General features: G+C 46.8%; 1 protein-coding gene across 4 annotated transcripts in view; it reads left to right on the plus strand.

Annotated features, from left to right (window-relative positions):
• Positions 1 to 18,715, plus strand: part of LTBP4 (latent transforming growth factor beta binding protein 4) — a 1,283,510-nt gene that overhangs the window by 1,195,830 nt on the left and 68,965 nt on the right. For all 4 annotated transcript variants that reach the window (XM_069644515.1, XM_069644518.1, XM_069644516.1 and 1 more), the window contains 2 exons: positions 6,046 to 6,189; positions 15,929 to 16,081. In XM_069644515.1, coding sequence (XP_069500616.1) covers positions 6,046 to 6,189; positions 15,929 to 16,081 — 297 coding nt within the window. The remainder of the gene's footprint in view (positions 1 to 6,045; positions 6,190 to 15,928; positions 16,082 to 18,715) is intronic.

Below are 18,715 nucleotides of genomic sequence, written 5' to 3' on the forward strand. Positions count from 1 at the left end.
TGCTTTTACTGAGTAAACCAGGTAATAGGGGAAGTACTGGAAACACAGTAGCACGGCAACAAAGCGAAAGAAACAAGTTGCAACGCACAGAGCCCAGAGAGGGGCGTGGTTAAATACGGAAACAAGAGAAAAGGCTAGACCGATAAACCAGGAAGCGGAAGGAAAGGTAACACAGAAGAAAAAAGACTAGACCGCCAAACCAGGAAGTGAAAAGAAAAAACACACGGAACATCTAATGGCGCCGCCAACGCCAAGCCTTCCATAACCGCCAGCGGCCACCAAAGGACGGCGGCATGACAGTATGCCCCCTCCCAAGCGGCACCCCCCCCGGTTTACCCGGGAACAGACGGTGAAACCGCTGAACCAACGCCGGAGCGTGAACATGAGACACCGGTTCCCAGGAGTCCTCTGAGTGCGGATATCCTTTCCAGTGGATGAGATACTCCAAGCGACCCTGATGATAGCGGGAGTCCCGGATGGAGGCCACCTCATGCTCATCAGAAGGAACCACTTTGGGAACCGGATCATGCGGCAAAGTGCGAAGGTAGGGATCACTCTTGTATTCCCTAAGGAGGGAGGAATGAAACACCGGATGGAGACGGTGCATATGTTTCGGCAACTGGAGACGAAAGGCCACAGGATTGATCTGGCGTAGAATAGGGAAAGGACCCAGATAACGGGGTGAAAGTTTAGAGGGGTGTAGCCAACGAGGTAGAAACCTAGTAGACAACCAGACCTTGGTGCCCTTATGCCATGCCGGAACCGGCTGGCGCTTAAGGTTGCAGTAAGATCGGTACCGGAGACTGCTAGCTCTCAAGCAACTCGTGGCAGACTTGTGAGCATCCGAGATACTGGTAAGTAGGGCATCAACAGATGGAGTTGTAGAAGGAGGAAAAGAGAGAGAAGGAATAAAGTCGGGATGGAAACCATAGGAACAAAAGAAAGGACTGAGACCAGTGGCACTGTGCTCTGCATTGTTATAGGCAAATTCTGCAGTAACCAACAGACTAACCCAATTGTCCTGTTGGGCATTAGCGAAACACCGAAGATATTGCTCCAGAGTGGCGTTCGTTCTTTCTGTCTGTCCATTGGTCTGTGGGTGGAAACCGGATGACAAAGCTCGTTCCATACCCAGTCTTTCACAAAGTTCCTTCCAGAACTTCGAGGTGTACTGAGATCCCCTGTCTGAAATAATCTTGTCCGGGGTACCATGTAAGCGGAATATTTCCCTGGCAAACACTGCCGCCATCTCGGCTGCAGTAGGAAGACCCGCCAAAGGAGTGAAATGTGCCATCTTGGTGAAGCAATCGACCGTTACCATGATGCATGAACAACCTTCTGAAGGTGGCAGATCCACGATGAAATCTGTAGAAATAACGCACCAGGGTCTCTTCGGAAGGTCCTGTTGTTGGAGAAGCCCTATTGCCTTTTGAGTGCTGTACTTTGATCGACAACATACCGGGCATGACTCGACGTAGGTTGTAACTTCTTTGGCCATCCCAGGCCACCAGAACCTGCGAAGAAGCAACTCCAAGGTGTTCTTTACACCTCTGTGTCCCGCTGTTGGATCATCATGGCACCATTTTAAAGCCGACTGACGGGAGATACTGTCTGGTAGAAATAGTCGTTGTTGTTGAAAACATAAACCACCTTGCATGGATAGATCCTTCGGAAGAGGGTTGGTGGACCGTGTGGCCTCACGGACTCTGTCCAGAAACGAATCCACAGAACAGATCACTTTAACGTCTGGTAGCATGAGGCTGGGAAATTCCTTCAGAACCCTGTCTGGTACCGGTCTTCTGGAAAGGGCATCAGCAAGTATGTTCTTGGAACCCGGTAAGTAAGTCAGTACGAAATCATATTGGGAGAAAAAATGTGCCCAGCGAGCTTGACGTGAGTTGACGCATTCCATCTTCTGCAGAATCTTAAGATTTTTATGATCTGTTCTGATCTCAAAAGGATGAGTAGCTCCCTGTAGGAGATGTCGCCATTCTTCGCATGCGGATTTCATGCCAGAAGTTCCTTTTCAATCACCGAATAATGTGTTTGACTATCGTTCAGTGTTTTGGACATGTAGGCAACGGGATGTTCTAGCTCCCCGTGTTCCTGTAGGAGAGCTGCTCCAATTGCTGCAGAAGAGGCGTCAGTCTCCACAATGAATCTTAGATTCTGATCTGGTTGATGAAGTACCGGGGCAGAGCAGAATTCCTTCTTGAGAAGTTGGAAAGCCCGGTCTGCCTCAGAAGACCAGGAGAAGGGCATGGATGACTTCTTTAGCAGCCTTGTAATGGGAAGAACTCGGTCCGAGAATCCTTGGATGAATTTGCGATAAAAATTGGCTAGACCTAAAAACCTTTGGACGTCTTTGATGGTATGGGGTGTTGGCCATTGCAAGATGGCATCGGTCTTAGCGGAATCCATGCGAATACCTTCTGAAGACAGGATAAAGCCAAGATAGTTGACCTCGGAGACTTGAAAAATGCACTTGTCAGCATTGGCCTTGAGTAGATTGTCTTGCAATCTTTGGAGGACTTGGTGGAGATGTTTAGCATGAAGTTGAGCGTCTTTAGAATACACCAAAATGTCGTCGAGGTAGACGACAGCAGAATGAAAAAGTAGATCGGAGAAAATGCGATCCATGAATCTCTGAAATACAGATGGAGCATTGACAAGACCAAACGGCATAACACAATATTCATAGTGTCCGAAGGGAGTGCGAAAAGCCGTCTTCCATTCGTCACCGGATCGTATCCTCAAAAGGTGGTAGGCTCTTCTTAAATCAATCTTAGAGAAGATCTTCGCCCCTTGAACAGCTTCTAGGATGTCTCCGATAAGTGGCATGGGATACCTATCTCTGAGAGTAACTTGGTTAAGACCCCTATAGTCAATGCAAGGGCGAAGTTCATCGGAACCTTTCTTTGGAACAAAAAAAAGCGAAGCCCCAGCAGGAGAAAACGAAGGTCGGATCAGGCCATGATGTGTATTCGCATCCAGGTATTCTTTAAGTGCTTTCTTTTCCTTAAGAGAAAGAGAAAACATCCTTCCAAAAGGTACAACAGCATTGGGCTGGAGAACGATCTGACAGTCCTCTGGTCTATGAGGTGGTAACTTCTGAGGACCATCGTCCGTAAATACCTCCTGGTAGCGGAGATATTCTCTGGGAATACTGTTTACCTTAAGTACCTCTGAACTAGAGTCTAATTCCGGACAAACATGAACCGTAGTATGTTGGGTCTGTGAGGAACATGAACTACGACAAAAGGCTGATGTAAAGGACAGTTGATTTTTTGTCCAATCTATGGTCGGATTATGCTTCCGAAGCCACGAGACTCCCAGGATCAATGGAAAATGTGCAGCTCGGATGAGGTCAAATTGAATGGTCTCGTTGTGATGTAGGATCTTCATCTGCATAGGAGGTGTAGTATGAGTGATAAGGCCCGAGCTGAGTGGTCTACCATCTACACCCTCCACCTTTTGATCCTCGTCCTTTTGCAAACGGTGAATGCCAACCTTTTCCGCCCAAACCAAATCCATAAAGCAACCGGCAGCACCACAGTCCAGAAGTGCCAAAACCTCATAGGACTGCTGAGAGAGGCTTAACTCCACTCCAACTACCATCAGACGGTTGTCTTCTACTGTGGACGGCGTGGGTGTGACCGATAAAGAGACGAAGGGACCAGGTAATCCCCCTCGGTAACTTGTCCCAACTAGTTCCGAGGATCGGCGTTTCCCGAACGTCTGGGAGGCACGTTAGGACAGTCTCTAAGTATATGTTGATTGGATCCACAATACATACACAGGTTGTTATCTCTGCGTCTTCTTCTTTCTTCCGGGGTGAGTGGCCCTCGGGTAGTTCCAATCTGCATTGGTTCCTCTTTTGACATACAGGTGGGAGAGGGGGGGGGTAATCCAGGATCAAGTGTAGCAGGAAATCCACGTTGTTTTCGACGTTCAGACCGTCTTTCTGAGATGCGGAAGTCCAGCTGAATAACAGTAGACCACAGATCGGTTAAAGTAGCTGGTCGGTTAACCCTTGCTAATTCATCTTTGAGTTCCTCCCTTAATCCTCTCCGAAAGATGGCGTACTGAGCGTTCTCTTGCCAGCCTGCGTCAGCAGCCACCCGTTTAAAACGGGAGATGTATGTCAGCAGGTCCGTACTTCCTTGTCGGATATCCAGTAGCTGTTCGCTGGCGACTGCCGCAGACTCTTGCCTTTCAAAAGCCGTTTTGAATTGGGCGGTGAAACCGGCATAATCTTGGAGTAAAGGGCTGGCACCGGTCACCAGAGGGGTAGCCCAAGAAAGGGCGTTACCCGTAAGGTTAGAAATTAGAAAACCTATACGGGCTGAGTCTGAGGCATATGCTTGTGGTCTGAAAGTGAAATAGATTATGCATGCCTCCATGAACTCTTTGAATCTAGCCGGAGAGCCATCGTATTTACCGCAGGCTAAGGGCATGGGAGGCAAATCACTCCGGGACTGTTCGAAGTGATCGACACGCTGCCTCAAAGCAGTGTTTTCGGCTTTCACAGCCTGTAATTCTAACGTCACATTCTGCATTGCAGCGAGCAAATCTTGGACCTGTTCCGGGATAGACATTGTGTTCTCTTCTTGGCGTTGCAAACTGTCACAAGTGCTGGGATATAACGGAGATTCCTCCAAATCAGATAGGTCTATGTCCTCCTCCCCTTTCTCCTCACCTGTTTCTTCCAGAAGATTTCCTCGTCTGTAGGACTTGTCTTTTGGTCTTTTCTTCTTTGTGAAGAGATAAGGTCGTCCGCGGGAAGAAGCCACCCTGATTCCCTGATAAACAGGAAAACAGCCGGCCCCGTCCCGAAGATGCCAGGAAGAGAGGAAAAAAGCAGCCGCTTAAAAAAAACCTCTCGCCGGATGTTGTTGATAACAAATGCATGCAGGAGGAGTTGACTGGAGAGTCCGGAGTGCAGGTGAAAGGCAGGAAAGTCTTCCGAAGCAGTCAAGCTGTAGTATTTGAAGTTGTAGCATGAGAAGCCCGGGGAACCCGGGATGGAGGAAAACACACCACTGCCAGATACCGGAACGAGATCCGGAAAACAGGAAGGAATAAAGGAGCCCCGAAAGGCACGGGAATAAATAGAACGGAGTAAATAGGCAAAAAAAGGAAGGGAAGAAGCAGTAGAAAGAAACACTGCTTTTACTGAGTAAACCAGGTAATAGGGGAAGTACTGGAAACACAGTAGCACGGCAACAAAGCGAAAGAAACAAGTTGCAACGCACAGAGCCCAGAGAGGGGCGTGGTTAAATACGGAAACAAGAGAAAAGGCTAGACCGATAAACCAGGAAGCGGAAGGAAAGGTAACACAGAAGAAAAAAGACTAGACCGCCAAACCAGGAAGTGAAAAGAAAAAACACACGCACGGAACATCTAATGGCGCCGCCAACGCCAAGCCTTCCATAACCGCCAGCGGCCACCAAAGGACGGCGGCATGACAGTAAAGTAATTCCCCATTCCCCATTGAGCCCATTCGGGAATGCCCCATTCCCCATTGGGCTCAATGGGGAATTTTCGCACTCTTACCGCCGGCGGATTTCCTGCCGGCGGTAATAGCGTAAATTTCCAGCGGATTTCCCCCCAGCTCAGAGCTGGGGCGAAATCCGCCAAAGCCCTGATTCGGCGGACCCTTAAATCCAGCGGTATTAGCGCTATCGCCGGATTTAAGGGTTACCGCCGAAGTCGTGATCAGGCCCAGTATCCTCTGCTTCTTTGTTTTCTAATGTTGGGGTTTTGTGCCATGGCCCCAGTTCCTCACCCGCACCTAAAACTAACCTTGAAGTAAGAATATTCTTATATTTATTGAATTTGAGGTGTGCACCTGTATTCAACCTTTCTCCCAAATATAATCAAGTCATAACCCTAACAAGTGGCTAAGTATTCTGACCAGTGCTATCTAACTTATAAACAGCCATGTTTTGAGTTTCTTTTTATGAACAGAAATTAGCAAATGTTCCTGGTGGAGGCCAAAGGGAAGAGCGCGCCTGTTACAAGTGTACTCTCTTGTTCCCTTAGATAACGATGAGTGCCTGGATGAGGAGGTCTGCGTGGGCGGCCACTGCGTGAACACGGTTGGCTCCTATTACTGCACGTGCGAGCCTCCGCTCATCCTGGATGGCTCTCAGAGGAGGTGTGTCACCAACACCAGCCACACTCAGGGTAAGCACCTCTGCACACAACCTTTGCTATATGTTACAGCCCAACGGGGAAGGTGGTTGAATGCGTGCTTAACATACAATGGCTAATAGAATCAGAAGACAATCAAGTTAGTTGGGTTGCGACAGGCTCAATACAGAACATCTGGGTTCCCGTCTTCAGGCCAACAGTCGGAAGGAGAGACTGGGTGATACTTACGGCACTCAGAGTGCATTTAGATTTGAGGAGAGATCCACCGCCACAGATGTGCTCATTGAAACAGGCTCCTTCCCGGGATCACTGGGCCCAACACAATGCACTCCCTATCGTGGTATTTACCCACAAAGTGAGACTTGAATGAGATTGCATTGCTGTTCTGAGGTGTACCCTAGTAACATTGGACCATTCCCCTTCATCAGGACCTCATCATATAGGTTCCTGGGCTATCGCAAGACCACATGCACTTCATAGGGGACTCATACCCACTCTCCTTGGCACTTTACAATTTGAAAACATCTTTGGCCGCATGGACGTCAACGAGAGTTCTAGTAACCCGGGGAACGTGCATTTCAACGTGAGTTTCGAGTCATACTACCAATGACCTGCGCACTTTAGCAGAATGTACATTCGTACCGTCACTGTTCTTATTCGTCCATACGAACACTCACTCTATCTGGTTATCCAAACGACTTGGATACTGTACAGATATGTATTAAAGGAATCCTGATGATTCCATCTCGGACTAGTGGGCTTTATTCGTTTCTCGCAGATTGCTAGTGGCATTGGTCCTAGGCTGCTTTGCAGGATCACGCATTCTTTGTATCACTAGCCCGCTGAGCTTTAATGCAGTCTCCTGATCATTCTATTGCAGTGCTGGTTTGTATTTCCTACCCAAATGCCTCTATTGACTCTTCATCTGAAGCAGCCTCTCCTTCATTGCATGTGTGCCCGCAATGCTTTTACTGAATCTCTGACTCATGATGTTGCTGGTTCCCAGGCACTCTCACTCGCTCACCTATAGTATCGCTGCTTCATGCAACGATCTCTCTTTCACAGCATCACTGGTTATCATGCCGATAAACTGTGTGTGGATAAGTCCAGTACATCACTAGAAGCACACTCTTCCAGGGAGCCTCACTTCCACTGCATTAAGGGGCTCACCCACACAAAAGTACTGCAGTCTCTCACATCGGACCCTCACTGAGACCTTCTACACTTGAATATTTTCCCTTTCTCCTGCTTTGGATCTTTTATAGATTCACATGCTATTGAATATTCTGTGTTGACAGGCTGTGTTTCCTCCATAACATTAAGCAGTTTCATAGAAATACAATACACTGCGTTCACTTTAGTATTCTGCTAGCATTGTTTTCGGTCAGTTACCCTTTAGCCAAAAGGCATTACCTCCCTTCGCTCCAATTTTTGAGGCCATCTTCAGATTTTACAGCACCTTCAGAGTTCGCGATCTTCTCCAAATCTCTCACTTTATTCACCATTTTCTTCAAGAATCTTCATCACTCAACTTTACGTATGACATTTCTTGAAAGCTCCAGATAAGTACTTGGCTATTGTGGGATTCAGACGTTCCTGCATTTGGTGCTCCCCTACAAGAGACATACGTACGTTCATCTGTGTTCCTCATTGTTGAGCCCAGTGAAGTGTCTCTTCATCCCCTCACCATGATTGACTACAAGGCCAAAAAGAGCCTTTTCAAGATGTGTTCCACCTGAAAACTGAATAACATGTATGTGGAGTATAGACAGGAATGTCTTTATTGCCTGTACCCAGATCATAATCTGGATTCCGTCTCGATTTGCCATTCCTTCTCCAATAAGACTTTGAAAGATAGGCACAGGACACTTCCGGCTTGGCTCTATGAAGACACAGTGGCCTCATAGACTGCTTCACTGCATGCCAGCAGACCCACAGAGTGAGTTCCCACTTCCAAGAGGTAGAGATCCCATGAGGAATGCGCCTATGGGAAAATAGGGGAAAAGGTGATTTCACCCATATTCAGAAAGACAACAATAACACTCCTGACAAACATTCTGCTGCTGACTCCTCATTGCACAAACTGTCAACCTCATTGCCAAAGTCCTCAATGATGACAACCTCTACGAATTCCTCGATGACGAGCATGTCTTCGAGACTTACCACTCTAAAATCATTGACGACTCCATCGATGACAAAGGGCCTCATTACACGGAAGGCGGTAATGGTTAACGGCCACCGTTAATGGTAACGGTGACCGTTAACCATTACCGCCTTACTACGAGGTCCCTTAGCGGGTTGGTGCTTTAACGCCTGCTTTTTGCAGGCGTTAAAAACCAACCCGCTAAGGGACCTCGGAGCTAATTACGGCACCGCAAAATTGCGGTGCCGTAATTAGCGCCTTCCCCATTCCCATAGAGCCCTATGGGGCAGAAATGGGAATGGGGAAGGGCAATGGCGGAAGGGGGATTTACCACCCCACCAACCTTGGAATGGGGCGGTAAATCCCCTTTCCGCCAAGGCGGTGCCGGTATTTTACCGGCATGAGCCATGGCGCTAATAGCGCCATGGCTCACCGCCTTCCGTGTAATGAGGCCCAAAGACACCTTTCATTCACGAAGCTCAAACTGTCAAGGACTCCATAATTACCTCCTTGCTGATGACTATGATGGTGAAAACTTTCAGGCCTACTTGGTCAACGACTTGTGGATGATCACCACCAAAATCTCTGATAACCACCCCGTCAACAACTTTGTCTATGACCATATCCTCGTGAACGTCCTTGTCTATGTGCCTCTTGTCAACGCATCCACACACTGAACTTGCATTGCACAGGTCACCTGAAAGGCCTAAACAGCCCCTTATCATGCTACAACCTTATCCTCCACGCACTCTGGCAGAACCTTCCAATGTTCCTCCTTAGGACATCCCAGAACACACCACTGATACTGATTTTGGGGCCCAAAGGTAGTGTTTTCTGAGGATGAGAAGGAGTTATCTGGGTTACCTCCAGCACAGCCCCTCCCTTCACTAGTACTTTCACCACCAGCACCACTTTAAATGGACCTTTCAGACAATTCACAGCTATGGTTCGAGGTGCATTACTGATCAATGGACATGTTGTGTACCCCACATACTCTAGTGTGAGAACTCCAAGGCTTCTCACTATTCCTTCTCCACCAGACCCAATACCTTCTATGTAGCTCTGATTTTACCCTCCATGCCTTCGTCAATGCCCATGCACACCTGAGGAATGACTGCCTCACCAACCCATAGATGTTTCCATAGACATTGACTTCCAGGATGATATGCACACGGATAGGGCCTCCACTCACTCTTCCAGATTGGAGCATTCCATTCCACCATGACGAGAGGGCAAAGATGTTTGACCATCTCCTGTTTGAGGAAAGGAATGAAGGTTTCCTTTACCAACGAAGGAAGAAGAAACACAGTACAATCCATTGCAATCTTGGATGGCATCCGTCAGGACGGGCCCGTTGCCATGAGGAATCCTTTCATGGCTTCACCAAAGAAGGACTGATTAATAAAAAAATCAGAGGACACTGTACAATGCCCCAATGTGCCTGCGCCCTCAGCCTAGCCCAGACTGCATTGCCTCTGCAGCGGTTAGAAAGAGATTGGCTAACCCCTCATCACCCTGTGCAGTCCCTCCGGACAAGGAAGGCAGGCAGCTGAATGCTTTCAGCAAACGAGCCATGTCAATGGTGGCATCCACAATCAAGGCAGCCATCCTTAAGAGGTATTACCAAGAACTCTGGTTCAAAATAGTTGCTCCCTGACAACAAGAAACAGGAGGCTTTTGCACTGATAAGAAAGGCACATCCATCTCTGACCATGCCTTCTAAGTGGCTGTCAATATTGCTGACATGGTATTCCATCGAATGGGCAACAGCACAATCTTGCAACGCCAAAGTTGGCTAAAGGCTACACATTTTGGACCTAAAATACAGACAAAGGTCGTCGATATGCCTTTCGTGGGGGAAGACCTCTTTGGCAAGAAAGTCAATCATACTTTACAAGCCATTAAAATGGCCATGGACTAAGCAAGATCCCTCTGCACTCTGCAGCAAAAAAGGTCAGTTCAGTCCTTTCACTCAAAGCAGCACAACCTCTCAAGGCCTGGAAGGAACTGCCGCTCATTGTACCACTTTCAGTCATAAAGTGAGACGTATGCCTCAGGTGAGCATTACAAAGCTCCATCTTAAGCTTACACAGGTTGCCACAGGCACCACAGCTCTTCTCAGCACAAAGGCCAGCCCAACAAGCAGGCTTGACTCCTTCCCAGTGCTGCTGTTCTGTTTCAGCTGCAACAGTGGGAGGGCGCCTCTATTCATTCCAACATTGTTGGCAGCAACTAACATCAGACAAATAGGTGCTTATGATTGTAGACTGAGGACACACCTTCAAACTCATTGAAAGACCACCTACAAACCCCTGCTGCCAAACTGGAAAAACGTCTTCATGCGCTTTAGTTAGAAGTGCTTTCGCTCTAGTCTGAAAGAGCTACAGAACCAGTCCCTCATTCCCAGTGGAATTAGGGCATCTACTCTAATTTCTTAGTCTGCAAAAAGTCAGGCGGGTGGAGACACCTAATCCACCTATGATGCCTTAACAAATTCCTCCTGCTCTCAGTCGTTTTAAATGGCAATGCTACAAAAGCTTTTCAGACAGATTGCCAAGGTAAACATTTGATCATCTCTAGACATGGAGAATGCCTATTTTCCCATCCCATTCATCATCGTCATTGGAAATTCCTGTACTTCATGGTGGCTGGCTGCCACTTCAATTCAAGGTCCTCCACTTTGGCCTCAAGTGCGCCCTAAGGGTGTTTACAAAATGCTTTGCTCCACCTGCGGCACATCTCAGAAAGTCAGGGATCCACGCCTACCCTTATTTGGACAACTGATCAGAGCATCATCCCTCAAACGAGGCCAAAAGCACACAAGGGTCAAGAAACTTGCCTAATATGTTGGGCTTCTCTCTCAATTATGACAAGTCATTTCTCATGCTGTCTGAACGGATGCTCTTTCTAGAAGCCTACCTAATTACCATAACTGCCATTGCTACCCCGTTTGCCTACAGGATCAACACCATACTATCCAAGGTTGAAACATTGTGTCTACAGCAGGCTTCCTCAGTACAAGTGCTCAAATACATTCTAGGCATGATGCAGATTGCAGACTCCACATTTGCCCTGCAGACTCTGCATGTGCCTTGTGACAGATTGCCACAGATTGTAACAGATTGCCATGGGCGTAGGAGCCCTGCTTTAAAAAAAAAAAAGAAATTAATAACATGATGCAGGTAATTCCATTGCTCAAAAGGAAATCTCTTGATCAGATTCTCCTTTCACAGGCTTGATGCAAAAAGCAAAGTGTGTATCTTTGTCATGTTACTTAAGTGTCCTGATTTGCAGCGCCTCCCATACCAGTGGTACAGTGCAGGTTCAGAGGTCATGTGTGCCCATTTGACGGATGCAGTGACATCCAAGTCTCTGAAGCACTGGGACTGCACCCCTGTTCCAAAACCCTATCATTATGCTCCTGGTGTCAGAATAATATTGAAATATAAGACATACTGGAGTTGGTGTATGGTGGTATTCTCATAATTATTACAGCCACATCCAATTTGATATCACACATCTGTCAGCTCCTGTGAGTCAACTCAGCCGTGAAAGGTGATGTGTATTCTGGCCAGACAGGCTGAGCCTGCCAAATGACAGGACAGGAACCTAAGTGGCCACGCCTCTTCTTTCATCTCTTTGTCAGGCCAGGCAACATCCTCTGCCAGAGAAAGCCGTGCAACACGCAGCTGTCCCGGTCCCAGGCATCAAAAGAGCACATCCATTCAAAGAGAGTAGGCTCACACGAGGGTGCTGCATGTCTAACTACCTTTGTTCTCTCCACTTCCTCTAAAGCAAAGCACTTTTTGTGTGATGTCAGAAAGACAAAGTCCACTTCTTTCAAGAGCAGGGAATGGACCACTAAGGCAGACTATCTTTAGTCCAATCACCTGCAGGCTTTTGCCTTTAAAAGAAGTTGTCTCCCACCACTTCTTTGAATCATCTTGGAATCATCTTTTCGACTCCAACCTTCCAAGAAGATTTCATTGGACCTCTGTTTGGAGAGCTGATCTTTTCAAAGTTCTCTGCCAGTGAGGTCAAGAGTCCAAGGCAGAGGGAAGCTGTGTCCCCTAACCATCCCCATGGACCAGTGGGGCGAACTGCTGCTGAAACAAGCTCCTGCCTCTCAGCCAGCCACAGCAGTACCTCATCATGTTAAAGGACCCTTGCAGTTGTGTACCAGCCTCCCTGTGTTTGGGAGCATGGGAAACGCACTCTACTTGCCCTTGAGCCCTTGGATTGAGACTTCCAGCACCCTGAAAGCCAGGACAGCTGTGATCCTTGTGTATTAACCATCGAACAGCTTGAAGCTGTGTTTTCAAGAACCGTTCAACACAGTTGACCCACCATGACCGTTTAGTGCTTCCTTTTGCACTCTCCCGATCTTCAAATCGCTCGAGCAGCACTAAGGTTTGGTTGGGCGCTGCAATGGCCAAGTTCTGGGCCATAGTGACAGGTTAGGCCACCAGTTCCCATTTTCCATCTAAGAAATATATCCTTTTTAAAGAACATTGTTGTTATTACTTGCCTTAAACACCTGATTCATAGAGTGCCGCATTGTGCTACGCTAGCTTATTCCCTGTTCTTTCCTCGCGGGTGGTTTTTATGTAGTGTTTTTCTAATTAGTTACTTTGCAGATAGTGTGTTCTATTAAAGCATATCTATTTTTTTGGAACCTTGATTGGATAGTCACTTTATTTTGGACTGTTATACTTCACTGTTTGGGTTGCTACTGAATCACATTGACACCCCTCTCGAGAGCATCGCATTCCCTCGACATATGTAACCACAAAAGGCAAAGAAGGTATATCTCTTACCTGTGCATGTTTTACCTTTATGATTGTGTCAGCTCTTGGTTTGTAGCAGTGTGAGGATTGAGTGGGTATTTTAGCCCCTACTCATCCTTGTACTCCTGCAGGGCAGAAATCAATTTGTCACATGTCACCTGCAGGAATTCTTGGATGCCTGCTGGAATTAAGTCTCCAGACATTGGGATGACAAACTCTTCTTCAACAGTCAGTTTAAGAATGCACTGCATTGGTGGAGAGATGTCTCCACCTTTTGCAGTGAAGCTCCTTTCATCGTCCCAGGCTATCAAGTTACTGTGACAATAGATACATACATGGAGGCCTGGTTGCCCACACTGCCAATCTTCTCATCAGATGCCACTGGTCAGCGGCAAGAGAAGTCTTTCCATATCAACATTCTGGAGCTCAGGGCAATGTTCTGGGCCGTTAAGTCTTTCCTGCCCTATCTGCAAGGGTAAGTGGTATATGTGTTCATGGACAACACAACCACAATGTTCTACATCCAAAAGCAAGGTGGCACCAAATCTCTGATCCTTTCCTCCGAGGTGTAGTCACTGTTGGACTGGTCTGTGGCCTAGGGTGTGTTTTTGTGCCCCTTCCGCCCTCTGGAAATAGACAATTTCCTTCACATCCAAGCAGAAGTCAACTTTCAAACATTGGCTAAACGGGAGGTGGTCCTGATCACCACAAAGGGCAACTCATTCATCAGCAGGTTCCCTCAACCAGCCAGTCAGTGAGACGTCTTCATGTATCTGTGGAACTGGAAGTTCCTGTATGCTTTTCTGACATTTCCACTCGTCCCAAGAGTCCTCCATATAGCCAAACAGCAGCCGTGCAAACTGATCCTTGTGGTGCCAACATGGCAGAGGCAGTTCTGGTTCTCAGGGCTTCTAGCTCGTTCATCGGTCCTGCCTACCAAGCTTCCACTATTGTACGACATGCAGTCCAGGAATAAAGGTGAGGTCCTCCACCATGATCCTTCCTCACTCAACCGCACAGCCTTGCTCCTACGTCCCTAGAATTGGACCACATGGACATTCGCCAGGTCTGCAGGGATGTCCTCTCCAAGGCTGTGACTCCTTCTACCATCTCCTGCTACTACAATAGATGCCCTGAACTTCCATACACAGCACATCCTGCCATAATTGTTCTACTTGGCTGCCAGTGGCCTTGCTGATTCTTCCATCAAACTTCACTTGTTGCATCTCCCGCTTCACACGCACATCAGTGACACCTTCACTGTGGTCGTATTCGCTGGTGAAAGAATTTATGAACTGACAGCTTTAGACTTTTCCACTATATTCAAACCCCACGAGGTTGATCTCGTGGAAAACTTAATAGCTAGTGGCTATCACCTCACCAGGAGAGTAAGTGAGATTCAGGTGCTTTCCTCACATTTGCCTCACCTCTTTCTTCACAAAGAAAATGTCCTCCTTTGGACCAATCCTACGTGCATGCCCATTCTGCCACCATCAATGTGCCCTGGGCGCTGTCTGTTTTCTTCAGCTCTCCGACGACACCTGGTGAATGCTCTCTTCACTCCCCACATGTCACAATGGTGCTTAAGTACTATTGTGATTGTTCAAATATTTTTGAACATCATTGCTACTATTTGTTGCCTTTGGGCGTGCTGCTAGTGGCAAGGGCCTTTCTAAAGCTTCCATTTCCAGATGGCTCTCTGCTTGTATTGCTTTCTGCCATCAGCTTGCTAACATGCCACTTCCAGGTCCACCCTGTGCTCATTCTGAGAGCAGTCTCGTCTACCGCCTCTCTTCTGGCGGAAGTGCGGCTGTCAGACATCTGCAGAGCGGCACATGGCGGTCTACACACACCTTCACCAGGTTCTACTGCATTGACGGGAATGCTGCAGAGAAGTCTAGAGTTAGACAAGTGATCCTTAGAAGACTTTTCCCCTAAGGTGAGCCATCTTTCCTCCACCCGGCTTTTACTGCTTTCTAATCTATTCAAACAGCATGAGATTCTATGAAAGATCCGGTGCCGGAGAAGGAATAAGTTACTTACCTATAACTCCTGTTCTCCATCAGTGGTATCTTTCATAGATACACATGTGACCCTCCTGCATTCCCTGTATTTGCCTCATCTTGCTCTATTACGTGTTTTATTACATCTGAAGAGGGCCTCCAGGGAATGAGCTAAGGAAGCCACTGCCTATTGGCTAAATAGTAAATTACCCAAACCAACACTATGAGAACACTACATCCAATGTAGTTTCTTGTATTGCCTTGATGCTGCTTAATGTTATCGAGGATTCCTGGCCTGAAGACAGGGGATGTTCAAACAGCATATGAATCTATCTAAGATGGCAATGCTGTAGAGGAGTTACAGGTAAGTAACTTATTCCATCTCTCTCTCTCTCTCTCTCTCTCTCTCATGATCTCTCCATCTCTCTACTCTTTCTCTCTTGCTCTCAATATCTCTCCTCTCTATTTCTCTGTCTCTTTGCGCTCTCTCTCTGTCTTTCTCTCTCACACTCTGTATCTGTCTCTCTTTAGAGAATTCATACATATTCACTCATGCACTAAAACTAGCTAAATTCATTCCATTGGGTCCCCAAATACATGTCATACATCTGCATCCCAGTTTTGTTCTATTCTATGGTTATTCTAATCACATAATCTGAATTGGTCTTTGGCCGTCTAGCTGTCAGTATACCTCTTTTTTTTAGACAGAACATAATGCACATTTTAAATAAGCTTAGCTCTTGAGTTGTATTGAATTGAAAATGCCTGCTTCCCCTTTCTCGCATGAAGGTGTTATGAATATTAAGATTCCTAGGCTTACCCTAATGTATTTCTCCCAGATGACAGTCTGGCCTACTGCTGGAGGGAAGTCGGGCCTGACTTAGTCTGCACGCGCCCCCTGCTGGACCGGCAGACCACCTACACTGAGTGCTGCTGCCTGTATGGTGAGGCCTGGGGGATGAACTGCGCACTCTGTCCGTCTCGCGACTCAGGTAAGGTCATACTGGGGCAACAGGGTTGGAGAAAGGGTTTGGCGGGTATTACAGATTTCAGTGCAGAAAGAAAGGTGCAATAGGCCTTGGCAAAGACAACAATGTGGGCTTTTGTGTCGACATGGTATAGGCATTTACCTGGCACTGCCATAATTATACTACCTGGACATAATATCACAACATCTGGCAAATGGTGTGAGTACCTGGGCATATGATGGGAGTGCCTGACAAATTCCTTTTGATATGAGAGTCAAAACTCTTGGCTTCGACAATATTTGTTTTTAATAGGAATTGAATGCAAGGGGCAGATGTGAGGACACATGTTGCGTAAAATCAACTGGCTGAAATCACAGGAGGTTAGGCATTTTTATTACACTAGTAACTGATTTTCCACTGCAATGAAGTCATTTCCTTTCAGAAGACAGTTTAGAGAAAACTACAATGGCAAATGAAAGCCCATCATTTGCTATTCCTGCATGACAAAGATAACTCAAAGAGATCGGAGGAGGGTGTGTTTTTTTGGGAAGGGCGGGTAGTTGCTAGGAATGTTAATAGGGATTCACATGGCACTGACATTCAAAACCAAACAAAACCGCATTCTGTGTGACCTTCCCCCCGTGACATCTTCCCCCTATCTGTACTCCTATGACAATAGTTTTGGCTTTATGGATGATGCTGAAGCACCGCTTAATAGCCAATAGTAAAAGATGTGCTGGGGTGGTAATGTGACTGATGTACATCAAACACCCAATGCACACCACGTTAACAGTAACCCAATGTCTGAACCTGTTATTTAAGCATGTCCGTATTGACGTCAGCCATACCGTATGACGTGTTCTGCTTTTTTCAGCTACGCAGAACTGCACATTAAATTTGCTCACATCCTATTAAACGTTCAAAGGAAACAAAATACGTGTTGCTTTGTATATTAGTATGTGTGTATGTATGTATGTATGTATTGAGTTTGATACAGTGCAAACTGAACTAGGACGCAGCTACAATTATGCAGATTCAAATTTAAGGGTATTCAGCCACAGGGAGTACCGGTCAACAGAAAAAAACAATTGTCAACTTTTGTATCTTAAAACTTCAAAATCCTTGTTTCATCAAGCCAATCACAAACAATTGCATGCTAATTTCGATAAACTCCCAATAGCATCCGGGGCAGTGGTACCAACCAATCAGCTGGCTAAAGACACAGGGATTATTATCCTTTGGGACAATCCCGCATTCCATTGCTGCGTCCCGTGCCTCTCCCCCTAGCCACCATATCTTTTCTCCATCTCTGCTCTGAGACCGACTTCCTCCCTGCCACCGCCCCCTTCCCATCTGTATTCCCATTCCCACTGCCACCCTTCGCCTCACACCTGCACTCACCTGCCTGCTGCAATCTCCATTTGCTGCAACCCAGAAACGGTGATCACGGTAATGTGTCACATGACATTTTCGGGGGAGACGTCTGTGTAAATGAAAGAAGGGGGAAAAGGCGGTGCATAGCCATTGGCCCATGGTCTTTTAGACTACTGTTTGCAATGTAGACAATGTCCACGGCCAAAGCCCCTGGTCATTGGCCATGCACCAATGGTCATCACAGGTCATAGCGGGCAACACTTTATGCTGCAGTATTATTTGTTGCCACTTTTCCGGACTACACCTCTGGGGTTCTTTTGGGGTAATGTGGTGGAGGCGTCATCTTCCAGTGATAGAGAACAGAAAAGATGTGTGTAGGCTTGGCGCGTCTCCTTGAAGCCTCTGAGGGCCTATTAAGACCTGAAGCTGTGTGTGGTGCGGCAGGCTACCCTTTTGGCATGAGAGGGACAGGGGATTGAACTCAGGAACTGTTTAGAATCTTGAGTTCCCTACTCTGCTCAGACTCTGCTCAATTTGAATTAGGGACACTAGTCTGTGCTGTCACTCTTACTAAATAAGATATTTAGTAATATCAATTCTACCACTAATCTAAACTCAGATATTATGCTTGGCTCCAGTGGCAGGCAAAGGAATAGATATTTTCCTTCATAATTCAACTCACTAAGGGAAGGCTCTTGGTCTGAAGGGTCAAGGATCTGTCTTAGCCCTGCTATACAGCCCATTTGTTTTCGATGGTTTACGTTGTGCTTTATTGCATGTTTGATCCACTCTTTCACATGCTCCACTGATTGCAGATTTTATTATTCCCCATAATTTGGATATATTCTTCTTTACGGAAACTTATCTTACCGACTACCGACGATCGTTACCCTATTCTTTCAAGCTTCTTTCCTAAGGGTTATTCCATTCTACGGATTAATAGAGAAACGTGCATAGGAGATGGGCTTGCAGTGATCTTTAAGGATCATTTGAACATCATGTTTGCCCCAACTATGCTCAATTAGCAATTTCATAGCAGAACCTATGCCTTTACACATTTACATTAATAACTATCTAGTGGTACAAATAATTGTATTCTATCACCTCCCCCCCCCCGATCACCCCTTCATTTTTAACTACCTTTGATCACCTTCTATCTACTTGTGGCCTGGGGGCTCGTCATATACTGATTGTAGGTGATGTTAACCTCTAGGTTGATGCGCCTCATAAAACAGATGGTGGCAGCTTTGTAGGACTTTTTGGGGCAAAAGACCAATCAGTGGT

This window comes from Ambystoma mexicanum, chromosome 2p (assembly GCF_040938575.1).
Source record: "Ambystoma mexicanum isolate Mex_15411 chromosome 2p, UKY_AmexF1_1, whole genome shotgun sequence".
NCBI lineage: Eukaryota > Metazoa > Chordata > Amphibia > Caudata > Ambystomatidae > Ambystoma > Ambystoma mexicanum.